The sequence below is a fragment of the Cyprinus carpio genome, chromosome A11 (assembly GCF_018340385.1).
Source record: "Cyprinus carpio isolate SPL01 chromosome A11, ASM1834038v1, whole genome shotgun sequence".
NCBI classification, from domain to species: Eukaryota; Metazoa; Chordata; class Actinopteri; order Cypriniformes; family Cyprinidae; genus Cyprinus; species Cyprinus carpio.
Window position 1 is genome coordinate 14,344,999 of NC_056582.1, and position 12,604 is coordinate 14,357,602.

The 12,604-nt window shown below is 38.2% G+C and overlaps 2 protein-coding genes across 2 annotated transcripts; both read right to left on the reverse strand.

The window, feature by feature from the left end:
* Positions 1 to 379: 379 nt before the first annotated feature.
* On the reverse strand, positions 380 to 3,741 carry LOC109098536 (protein snail homolog Sna-like). Its single transcript, XM_042766401.1, has 3 exons — positions 3,449 to 3,741; positions 2,473 to 2,982; positions 380 to 1,627 (listed from the first exon to the last, which is right to left on the reverse strand). Exons 1-3 carry the CDS (start codon positions 3,522 to 3,524, stop codon positions 1,443 to 1,445), a joined length of 771 nt encoding a protein of 256 aa, XP_042622335.1. The 5' UTR covers positions 3,525 to 3,741; the 3' UTR covers positions 380 to 1,442.
* A 670-nt stretch (positions 3,742 to 4,411) lies between these two features.
* Positions 4,412 to 5,484, reverse strand: LOC122146556 (protein snail homolog Sna-like). Its single transcript, XM_042765783.1, has 2 exons — positions 5,352 to 5,484; positions 4,412 to 4,887 (listed from the first exon to the last, which is right to left on the reverse strand). The coding sequence occupies exons 1-2, from the start codon at positions 5,425 to 5,427 to the stop codon at positions 4,412 to 4,414; spliced, it is 552 nt and encodes a 183-aa protein (XP_042621717.1). The 5' UTR covers positions 5,428 to 5,484.
* Positions 5,485 to 12,604: the final 7,120 nt, after the last annotated feature.

Sequence of the window (12,604 nt, forward strand, 5' to 3'; positions counted from 1 at the left end):
TGTTTCTTCATCAAAACAAATTTGGAGAAATTTAGCATTGCATCACTTGTTCATCAATGGATCACTAGTCAGAATGAGAGTGCAAACAGCTGATAAAAACATCACAATAATCCACACGACTCCAATTCCTCAATTAACAATAGATTAATAGAAGACATTAATTCATCAATTCATGAGACATTAATTGATTGACATTAGTATTGTGACGCTTTTATCAGCTGTTTGTGCTCTCATTCTGACGGCACCCATTCACTGCAGAGAATCCATTTGTGAGTCTTTACCCCCCCCCCCCCCCCCCCCCCCCCCTCCCCCATTTTTTCATAATTGTACCTAATCCAAAATGAGTGAGCATGAATCAAAACCTTGTTTGTATAAACTTAAATTATTTTATTGGAAATTGATTTGGACAAATAAAAAGAGACATGAAATATGAAAAAAAAAGGTATGCTAAAAAAAAATTGCACTGAACTCATTCAATTTTAAGAAAACATTTCATGCACGAATTGTGGCATCAATAAATTGTTACATATTATAGTCAATATGTCCACAAGAATAGTGGACAGCATATGAAAAACATTGTTGTCTGTTTACTGAGAAAGTCCTTTTCTTCACATCAGATAAAAATACAGAAGCGTTGCATCTCATCACTTGAAAAAACAAATGTACAAAAAAAAAAAACCTCTTTAAATTACAAAAAGTAGAATGGCTTTGGTTTCAATGGTCCAATCATTCGTTTTAATAATACAAAACGACAGGACTTCAATACTCTTTGGTAAATTGGAGTGCATTTTAAAACTCAGTCCCTGTTCAACAAAAGGAAAAGTGATAAAGGAGAGTAACAAAAATAACGTGGTGAAACAAACATCAGTAAAAACAAGTGATGGACCTTGCGCATGCAGGTTAAAACCCACTAAAACCAACTTTAAAAAAAACAACACGGTCAACTGTGGTCTGTCACAACTCTCTCCGTGTGTTTCTAGAGAACTCGGTAGATGCCACCTGTTATCAGAGATGTGACGTTCAGGGCCAGGGCACCTGTTAGCACACTGCCTCCGCACCACAGAACAGCTGTCTGTCTGTGTGCTTATGTTTGCGTGTGTGTGTGTGTGTGTGTCATGCTGAGAGACATACCCTACATGTGAGCCCACCCCCAACCTGACAGCAGTTGTCCCTGGTTCAGGACTCCTTGCTGAACAGCTATTATACTTTAAACATTCATAATTCCTTCATTTGAAGTAATTTGGTTTGGCAAAATGTCTGTGGCATTTGGAAATGTATTGACCGTGTTATGTTTAAGAAGTCTGCTGAATGTCACGTTATCCTTCTCCTGTTGCATACTGCGTCTAGGTGAGGGTGTTGAGAGGAGAAGCGCACGGTCATTATTATCTCACAAGGCACCGTGTCTGAATTAAAATAAAATGGCTCCCTCAGACCCGGCGTTCTCAGGCCGTGGAGGGGCAGCAGCCGGCTGCACTGTGTTTCTGCAGCAAGGACATGCGGCTGAAGGTGCGAGAACAGGTGCTGCACTGGTATTTCTTCACATCTGCGTGGGTCTGCAGGTGCGCGCGGAGGTTAGAGCGGTCCGCGAAGGCACGGTTACAGTGTGGGCAGGAGAACGGACGCTCACCTGTGGGAAAAAGAGAGAGAGACTACAGTTAAATGTATGCACTTTGTAGTGATAAATGTCCTTTCTAAACGTAAATATCCTTGTTAAAAAACATTACTAGTGCAATAGCAAACAGTCACATGGCAAACTGATTGAATCAATTACAAGTACACAAAATAAGTGGCTACTCAGCAAGGATGATAACAAGTGATCCCTTGCATTCTTGATCAACTTATCTGTGCTTATCTCTGCTCTCACACTAGTGATTGATAAGATTGTCCTATTGTGTCATTGTTGAGGTCAACACAATGAGTGATCAATGAAAAGCAATTCTACTGAGGGCAAGCTCACTAAGCTAAAGACATCAAACTAAAAAAATAAGTTATTTACTTTGTGCCATCTTAAAAAAAAAAAATAAAAAAAATAACCAAGAGCAAAAATAAGAAAAGACGAAAAAAAAAAAAAAAAAAAAAGAAAATTATAAAGGACACAAAAATAGAACTCTGATACATTTTTTAAAATTAAATAATTAAAAAAGAAGAAAAGAGGAAAATTCTAAAGGAAACTGGAAGATATTAGCTACATCTTTAAATAAAAAAAGCGAAAGTAAAAAAAAAAAAATCTTAAAATAAATATAATAGCAAAATGAAAGTTTTACTCTGCTAAATATTTAAAAATAAATAAATTAAAAAAAACTGCAATTTTCAAAGCAAAATGGTAGATATTTACTCTGCTAACTGATGAAATAAGCCTAAAAAAAATGAAACTTCCAAACTTTTCATGCAAATCAGCATGAACCAAATTTGGTGTTACTAACTGATGAAATAAGCCTTAAAGTGAGAAAACATTTAGTAAGTTTGAATTACCTGTATGCGTGCGAATGTGTCCTCTTAACAGCCAGGGTCGCGAGAAGGCCTTTCCACAGGTGGGACAGACGCATGGTAGTGTGTGTGAGCGGATGTGCATCTTCAGGGCACCGAGACTGTTGTATTCTTTGGGACAGTGCTTGCAGAAGAAGGCCGATCGAGTGGCTGGTACAATGGCCTCGCTCTTGTCCTCTCTCTGTCCTGCCCTGTTCTTGTTGCTGCGTCTCGGCCTGCTGGTCTGTTGAGGGTGGTAGGTGTCTGAGGAATCTGGGCTCGGTGGGTCAGACGTGCGTCCTTCATCTTCTTCCCCACTGCTGCTGCAGCTGACGCTGGACGGGGAGCTGAGGTCCAGCGGGCCCTGGCTAGTGGAAAGGGTGGATGGGGATGTGGGATCGTGTAGGGAAGGTAGCAAGCTGACGTCCCAAACCAGTCCAGTGGTCAAGCAAGTTACTGGGAAGTCACTGGTGATCGCTGGAAGTTCTGCTAGTGGGTATCTGTCTGGCAAAGTATCTGATGGGTGAGAAAGAAAGAGAAAAAATAGTTCCTAATAGTATTTACAGCCATAATAGACATGTTGCTATAGACTTTAAAGACTTGATGGTTTACAGTATATGATTGCCAATGAAAAACACACGACACTTCCAAAACTCAAAAAACACATGTGCATCTCACATGCAACCAGATCCAATGAAGAAAAGGAGCAGTGTCTAAACCGAAATTAAACTATAGACATATACACACACACACACACACACACACACACACACACACACACACACACACACACACACACACACAACCAAATATATATATATATATATAAATATGTATGTGTGTGTGTGTGTGTGTGTGTGTCAGTGTGTCCGATTTATCTAAGCTTGATGAAAACTCGAACCAATCTATTTTTAAGTTTTACTCTCGAAAAACAATCTACGTTTAGATCGATTCGATTTTTATAAAACAGACCAAAACTCACCGTTCTGACATTCCAACTCGCTGTAGTTTGGCCTCTTGCTGGTGAAATACTTTTTTACCAGGAAAGACCGAGGCATGCTGAACTCTGAAGTTTTAACAAACCCAGTCCAGTTAATTTCAGGGTTAAATCTCGCTGAAATCGCTCCACTTCAGATAGTCCGTTAAATGTAGCGACCTCGCCAATCCGCAGTTCTCGTAACGTGAACACTGATCTGAACTGGACTACAATTAGTGAGTCTGTACTTATTTAAGATAGTCTGACAGAGTAAGTGGGTATACAATCCATCTGGACCCGCCCAAAAGAACTGCCTACAGCCGTCGCTGTCGTCAGTGTTTCATTTAATTACCCAGCACTTGACTGCTGCCTAGGTGTGAATGTTTTAAAGCGCACTTAAGCGCAGGTAATACACATAAGGTGAATAGTTTCATTCGTGCCTATCAAAGATCATGTAAAGTCAGCCATTCTAAATGCGTTGTTTACTTCACGGTTCCAAGCCAATGTGTGTAAAAAAGCCAGATCAGCCAGATTGAATTAAAAGCTTTTGTGAAGGAAAGTTTGCCATTTCCAAAGTCTGCACAATGAAGGATAATAAACTCAACGTTACTTCCTATCAAAACACATGCTGGATTTTCGTTTGTACAGATGCAGCGTTTAAGAATTAAATGTTCACTGTCATCAAGTTGTGTTTTTAACGTCAAACGCAATTAATATATCATCCAACAAAATGCATGGGCTCTGGATATGTTTTACTGCCTAATTTTGATATAGCTGACAAGTGCACTTTTCAAATGATGTGAAGACGAATTTGGAATGAGTTTGGTGAGTGAAGTACAAGTTTGATTATGGCGCCACCTTGTGGTATTTTTTTCTGTTTGGTTGGGCAGTCGCTGTCTGTCACTGTTATGAACGGTCTGTTAAATAAATCTTCTGTTTCCAACAATGTTGAGATAAAGTGTACTAAACTCAGAAATCTGCTATTAGGTGCAGGTGGGACAGACGCATGGTAGTGTGTGTGAGCGGATGTGCATCTTCAGGGCCACCGAGACTGTTGTATTTTTTGGGACAGTGCTTGCAGAAGAAGGCCGATCGAGTGGCTGGTACAATGGCCTCGCTCTTGTCCTCTCTCTGTCCTGCCCTGTTCTTGTTGCTGCGTCTCGGCCTGCTGGTCTGTTGAGGGTGGTAGGTGTCTGAGGAATCTGGGCTCGGTGGGTCAGACGTGCGTCCTTCATCTTCTTCCCCACTGCTGCTGCAGCTGACGCTGGACGGGGAGCTGAGGTCCAGCGGGCCCTGGCTAGTGGAAAGGGTGGATGGGGATGTGGGATCGTGTAGGGAAGGTAGCAAGCTGACGTCCCAAACCAGTCCAGTGGTCAAGCAAGTTACTGGGAAGTCACTGGTGATCGCTGGAAGTTCTGCTAGTGGGTATCTGTCTGGCAAAGTATCTGATGGGTGAGAAAGAAAGAGAAAATAAGTTCCTAATAGTATTTACAGCCATAATAGACATGTTGCTATAGACTTTAAAGACTTGATGGTTTACAGTATATGATTGCCAATGAAAAACACACGACACAAGGGAGTTCCAAAAAACACATGTGCATCTCACATGCAACCAGATCCAATGAAGAAAAGGAGCAGTGTCTAAACCGAAATTATATATATATATAAAACACACACACACACACACACACACACACACACACACACACACACACACACACACACACACACACATATATATATATATATATATATATATATTTATGTGTGTGTGTGTGTGTGTGTCAGTGTGTCCGATTTATCTAAGCTTGATGAAAACTCGAACCAATCTATTTTTAAGTTTTACTCTCGAAAAACAAGTCTACGTTTAGATCGATTCGATTTTTATAAAACAGACCAAAAATCTCACCGTTCTGACATTCCAACTCGCTGTAGTTTGGCCTCTTGCTGGTGAAATACTTTTTTACCAGGAAAGACCGAGGCATGCTGAACTCTGAAGTTTTAACAAACCCAGTCCAGTTAAATTTCAGGGTTAAATCTCGCTGAAATCGCTCCACTTCAGATAGTCCGTTAAATGTAGCGACCTCGCCCAATCCGCAGTTCTCGTAACGTGAACACTGATCTGAACTGGACTACAATTAGTGAGTCTGTACTTATTTAAGATAGTCTGACAGAGTAAGTGGGTATACATCCATCTGGACCCGCCCAAAAGAACTGCCTACAGCCGTCGCTGTCGTCAGTGTTTCATTTAATTACCCAGCACTTGACTGCTGCCTAGGTGTGAATGTTTTAAAGCGCACTTAAGCGCAGGTAATACACATAAGTGAATAGTTTCATTCGTGCCTATCAAGATCATGTAAATCAGCCATTCTAAATGCGTTGTTTACTTCACGGTTCCAAGCCAATGTGTGTAAAAAGCCAGATCAGCCAGATTGAATTAAAGCTTTTGTGAAAGAAATGTTTGCCATTTCCAAAGTCTGCACAATGAAGGATAATAAACTCAACGTTACTTCCTATCAAAACACATGCTGGATTTCGTTTGTACAGATGCAGCGTTTAAGAATTAAATGTTCACTGTCATCAAGTTGTGTTTTAACGTCAACGCAATTAAATATCATACAACAAAATGCATGGGCTCTGGATATGTTTTACTGCCTAATTTTGATATAGCTGACAAGTGCACTTTTCAAATGATGTGAAGACGAATTTGGAATGAGTTTGGTGAGTGAAGTACAAGTTTGATTATGGCGCCACCTTGTCACTGTTTTTTTCTGTTTGGTTGGGCAGTCGCTGTCTGTCACTGTTATGAACGGTCTGTTAAATAAATCTGTGTCCACAATGTTTGATAAAGTGCACTAAACTCAGAAATCTGCTATTAGGTGTTTAGGAGGCTTATCAAATTCCACTTAACGTAACATAACTTTTAACTTATTATAAGCAAAACTTTTCCAGGATTGAAAAAAATCGCTGCGTCATGGGAATTGTACAAAACTTGATTACTTTTATGGCAGTAAAGTCAAGTAAAGTCATAGCCTATTTGTCTCGTTAGCGGTCAAAAAATGACTGCCATTGAAAATTAATGTGAAATATGCAAGTAAAAAACACAGACACCGAGGAAGGGGTTACACTTTAAACCATAAAAAATACACAACAGACACACACACTCACTTAAACACACTCACAGACACACAACACACTGTACACACACAAGTGATGTGGTGTGGCTGTAACAAAATGGCAAAAGTGAGCTGGAAGACTCAAATAAGAGGTTAAAATCAGATTGATTGACCTCCGATTATGCATTCCTGTTAATTTTTGTTACATTTTTGTTGAATTTTGATGTTATGTGTAACAAAATGTCTTTCTCTGTGTTCAGGTTTGACTGTAGTAAAATTAATGCAGAAACTGACATTAAAAAAAACTTTACAAAAAGATGTCTTTTATAATGTCTAAATATATATCCAAATCCACTACTTAATAGAAGTCAGTATTTATGTCTAAAAACAACTAGATCATTTTAAAAGCCTTTTATATAAAGCTACATAGGAATCTAGTGGCTAAACCATGGAATTGCAGATGTTTTTCTTTTTTTACTCCCACCAGATGGCACTAATCTGCTTTCAAAAATTGGGATTTTAAAGCATTGTCTTTATTTTAACATGAAAAACTCCAATAATTGAAAAGTAATCTAAAATATTAGAAAAAAAGTATTATATTCAATGGGGAAAAAATATAATTATTGCATATATATGAATTAGTACCATGAAATTATCTCAAAATACAAAATAAAATAAAAAAAAATTATTGAAAATATTGACCCGAACAACACAAGTGTGACCCCCAGATGCGTTCGTTTTAAGTCAGCTGTAGGAAAGTTATAGGTACTTATCAAAATTAGTGGAGGAGGTGCCATTTAGAGTGAATAAAGACTCATTTGCTAAATAATGCGGATTTTGTAAGATGTTGCACCATTCTGATGTAATGCTGAATGTTAGAGACATTTAGCCTCAGTCACTATTGACTATCATTGCATCTTTTTCATACAGTGTACATTTCATACATAGTAACGAAATCTTTTCACGTCATTTTCCACAGTGTTCCACAAAAGATAGAAAGCCATACTGGTTTGGAACTAAAGGCAAATTTTAATTTCTGAGTGAACTATCACTTTAAAAACTCTCCTTCATATCCAGTTGCTGCGGCAGATTCTGCGGTTTTCAAATTTTGTTACTACGCCCCTCGACATGTCAAACTACATTCCTCCACGACTGAACTGGAATCAGTTTGACTAACGGTCGACCAATGAGTTTTATAGTATAGTGTTAAAAACTGTTCCCAGGTCTGTTATAGAAGAAAAAACGGATAATACGCCCAGTTTAAATTCTAACTCCACCCATCAGTTTGTGTACGAATCTTATTGGACAAGCGCGCAGATATGGGCGGGGCTACATCACTGGGCTTTTTTGTTTTTATTATCAGCTGTTCGTTGGGATCTGTACTGCGGTGCTATAATTTACTTGGAACAATTTCCAAAAGCTAAAAGAAACTACACAAAAGAGCACATATTCTGCACCTCTACCTCGGAATAAACAACTAAAGATTTTTTAAAACGATTTAGACGTCGGAAAATCGTTTGCTCTGTAAAGAAGCAGGTAGTATGTTTTTCTTAAACCTCTATTTAAACTGTGCGAAAAAATCTGTATATTCCCAAATTTGTTTTATTTGTAAATATGTATAGAAATTTGTATAAATGCATACATACTCACATTAAATTTCTTAATAACAATCGAAGCTTATAACGCTACTTCATCAGAATCAGAATGGGCTTTATTAATTAATTAAATAATGTTTACAGTATTTTTCATTTACATTTCCTCTACAGGACATTTTGTTTTAATGTGTATTGGTAGCCTATTGCACAAACGGATAAATCAGTGGCCCTTGTGCTTTCCTCGACATGTCTTTCTAAATGATTAGTGTTCAAAGAGAGGGAGCAGAACTAACTACCCCAAAAAAATCCTTAACAAACGGTTCTTTGATAAATGCTACTTCTGAATAAACCCTGCATAAAAACCATCGAAATTAAAACATTTCCACATGATGAAGATGCCGTATTTTCAGAGAAAATGAATGTATTGTTTTAATGGCACACCCCCCAGCTGGAGGACGACAGATGGACGGCAACAATGGAGCTGGGGTCCAACAATGCACTCCCAAAATTCAGTTCATCCATCTTTGTGGCCATATGAGCAAATTTCACCAGATATAGGTTTTATATGGCAGTCAGGTTTTGAACATATCTTTAACTAAAGAAGCATATATTTCTGCTAAAAACACAATACACTGAAAATTTTTAAAATCTAAAACTGCACATATAAGAGAAAAAACCCTTTATATTTAAAATCTTCTCTCCCCTTTTTTATACACAACCACCACCACACAGTTGCCGGGCCTAAAAAAATAAATTTCAAAATGAAGCCTGTCAGAGGAGTGCTTTATGGAAGACTGACCTCAATATGAGAAATGAGCCTAAAATAGCTTTTAGCCTGGTTTTTATTCAAGTCTTGATTAGTGGGTATAATTCAAAACAGGGACTGCATCATAGTGTTCACATTTATACTTACATTTCTCCTATACCCAAGGTCTGGCTGAAGTCATACTGCGGAGATCTGCTCGTAACATCTGCCAGAGTGACGAAGTGTGAGACTTGTGTACCAGGCATTCGGGTTCACCATCAATTATTCAGTACAGTCACGCTTAATTTATAACAATGTTTCAACGGCTCACAAATCTGCTCTTTGGAAACGTGAGTGAAACGACTCAGGAACCAACTGTCCCAAAACCAGGGTCTCCAGAAGCAGATGAGGAGGGCTGGCTCCTCGTCAGTGCAGCTGGTGAGTACAGTGTCACAAATGTTTTTAATTGATATGAAAACCCTGTAAAGACTGACATATTAAATAATTGTCAGAAAAGTCAGAAGAGCATCATATTGGATGGATCATTTTTTAAATAACATACTGTAAGAGAATGTGGTGCTTACTTGAGGAAAAAAACGCCTCAGTTTTACTCAGAGGCCCAAACTGGGCAAAATATGCAGTTTTTGCAGCTGCTGATATTTATATGTAGGTTATAAAGTATACAGCATGCTTTATTGAGTTAAAATACAGTGCAGATTCACTTAAATGTTCATTTTTGGTGAATTATTCAGTGTTTTTGGTCCATACAGTAAAAGTCTGTGTAATACAGTGTTGTTTTGGACACTGATTTACATTGTGTGGGCAAAACATTCTTCAAAATATTTTTTATTAACTTATTTGGCACAAATATCAGTTGTCCCATAACAGAGGGATTCCATGGTATACTGTAATATTCTTTTCTGTAGATGGAGAGACATCCTCTGAACCAAGTGAGGTGCAGTTCAAGTTAATAGGAAACCTGTCAAGCACTGAGAAATGTGCTGCCAGCTTGGTCAGTGATGCAAGGTAAAACCAATACATCTGCTCAGAGATCGCAGTCAGTATCACTTTATTCCTACTGAGAGGTTGCAACAATATTGACTCTGACAGTCAGTATTGGATTGACTTAAAGAAGTGTTTTGTTCTGTTTCTAAAGCATCAATGAACCAGAAGTCCCTGTTGCTCGAGGCAGTGTTCGAGTATCTCAACGGCTGGTTTCTCAAGCTGGGGCTCTGGTCAAAGTGACACAGGTGGGCCGGATACAGCGGGCTCAGGCTCGGTCCAGCCGCCACAATCTCAGCCGCAATTGCATTCAGCGCCAGAACCACATTCGCCAGCGTCTTCCTCAACACCACTCTCGCATACATCGCGTGATCCTCCACCAGCCTAGTCGTCGCAACTTTAGTCACTAAGATGCAGAAAGAGTCAACAAGCATGCAAGCGAACAACAAACATGCAAGTACCTTGGTTCAAAATAAAAGCTTGATATGAACATGCTTGAACCTTTTTTATTCACAATGTAGTGTATAATGAATCCAGTGGCAGCTAAAATTATGGCTCCAAAAAGAATGTTGGCCATTAGAAAGTACTAGTGTACTAGACTGTCATGCAGCAATAAAATGAAGTGAAGGACTTCTGGATTTTCCCGTTTTCTTTCATTGTGCATTAAGCTAATTTAGAAACTGTGCTGAATTAAAGTTTTAGTTTGATATATTATAAAGGGAAATCAATTTATTGTGTTGAAAACATTAAAGCAAATTGTTAAGACAGAAACTTGCTAACCCAACTGTGGTTAATTCATAATAAACTGGGCTGTTTAACTCAATATCGGCACATATGTTAAATTTGTGCACAAGACATGTTTTTTGTCATGCAGTGCACCATTAATACCACGAGGGGGTGTATGGGTTCGCCTAGCGTGGTATAGTCATGAAAGTAGCCCTTGTCTTTTCTGTGGTCAGTCTGTCCCTAGTTTGGAAGAATGTCATATCTATGAGGCATGACTGTCTTCCAGTGGTATCACAGTGTTATTGTTTATAAAATAATAATAAATTGCAATAAAAACAAAAACTACATTCCATAACTAGAAGAATAATAAAGTGCAGTAAACGGTAAAACTATTTTCCCTACAAACCAGTGTGTCTATGATTACGATAATTAATTAAAATAATATGATAATAAATACCAGTTTGCAATATCTAACAACACAATGGATTGATTTTGTACAAGGAAAATAACTGGACGCGAATGACACCGGAAGCCATTCAAGTTATCATGGCCGCTCTTATGTTAAAAATAAGATGGATAGTATATATAAAATATTATAGTTTAATTTTGACATTTATTATTGTTTTTTATTATGATTATTATTTTAATTAATCCGTGGCTTAGAAAATGTCGCATATTTGTAACTATTTGTTTTGATTTCTGCTCTAAATTGCAAAAGTTTCTGCTAAAGAAAAAGTGCTTTGACTATTTGTTGATCTTTTTGGGGTGGTGGTGAATGACAGAGGCGAGACCTGACTGAAGTGAGGCCCTTTAACCAAGGCAACGAACCCCAACTGTGCGGCGCAGCAAAAATGGCTACCCACTGCTTCGTGTGTGTGTGTGTGTGTGTGTACACTACTCTGCTGTTTGTGTGCACTTGGATGGGTTAAATGCAGAGCACAAATTCCGAGTATGGGACACAATACTTGGCCACATTTTTCGTCACTTTAATTTTTTTCACTTTTTTAAAATGGATGGTTCCCCCCAACATTTTGTCATCATTTACTTACGCTTAAGTTGTTCCAAACTTGTATGAGTTTGAACACAAATGAAGATATTTTGAAGAATTTTGGTAACCAAAGTTGCTGGTAGCCATTGATTTCCAATTTTTCAATTAGAGCAGAGAGAATGTTTGCAGTTCACCGGTTATTCTGTTTTCTTTCTTTCTTTCTTTCTTTCTCAGTGAGGACATCATATTGTCCTGCAGAATAAACATCACAGATTCACAGAATGCAGGTCCTGTCATGTGAACAGGTCACATAAATGTAAGGCAGACCAAGATGGTGTTGCAACAGTATACACTACCCACATGAAGCTGGACATTTGTTGCCTTCTGAGTAAAACCAGTTTTGCTATGTCATTTCAACAGAATCACATGTTACTAAATGTTCCGTAATGTTGGTCCTGTACTAATTCTTGTTCTAATTAGTGATGTAAAGGTCAACTTCACCAGTTACATTAAAAATCTGTCAAAAGATCTCATAGGAAATGCTATCACGCAAGTAGTAAACACCTTTAACACATCTTCATACTTAGACATCACCTGATCTGATGAGCAGCAAGATAAATTTCAACTATATGTCATGTGGCATACATAACTATTTGGGAGGTTTTTTTTTTTCTGTGAAAATTGCCTGCAGTTTTATCTGACGCTGACAGAAAGCAATCTGAACACATGAAGCAGGTGAAGATGAAATGTATGATTTCAGTTTTACTGTGTTAACTCATAGTTAACCCACTTCTACATTTAAAAAGGCAGATTCCTGCTGACACATGCTGCAGATCTACGAAATTAATGCATTTGTTGGTGGAAAAGCGTAGTCTGTAGAACTGTAACTTGCAATGTTTTACATAACCACAGACAGATAATATTTATGTCATACTGATATTCAGGCCAAAATGGGGTAAGATAAGCCATGCTCCTAGAAACTGAGGAAAA

Bases quoted from the DNA above. Each gene is read 5' to 3' on its own strand.
- LOC109098536 (XM_042766401.1), bottom strand. From the start codon at position 3,524: ATGCCTCGGTCTTTCCTGGTAAAAAAGTATTTCACCAGCAAGAGGCCA. The intron at 2,983-3,448 runs GTGAGTTTTGGT...CTCACCCATCAG, and splicing joins CGAGTTGGAATGTCAGAACG to ATACTTTGCCAGACAGATAC. The intron at 1,628-2,472 runs GTAATTCAAACT...TTTTTCCCACAG, and splicing joins ACACATTCGCACGCATACAG to GTGAGCGTCCGTTCTCCTGC.
- LOC122146556 (XM_042765783.1), bottom strand. From the start codon at position 5,427: ATGCCTCGGTCTTTCCTGGTAAAAAAGTATTTCACCAGCAAGAGGCCA. The intron at 4,888-5,351 runs GTGAGATTTTTG...CTCACCCATCAG, and splicing joins CGAGTTGGAATGTCAGAACG to ATACTTTGCCAGACAGATAC.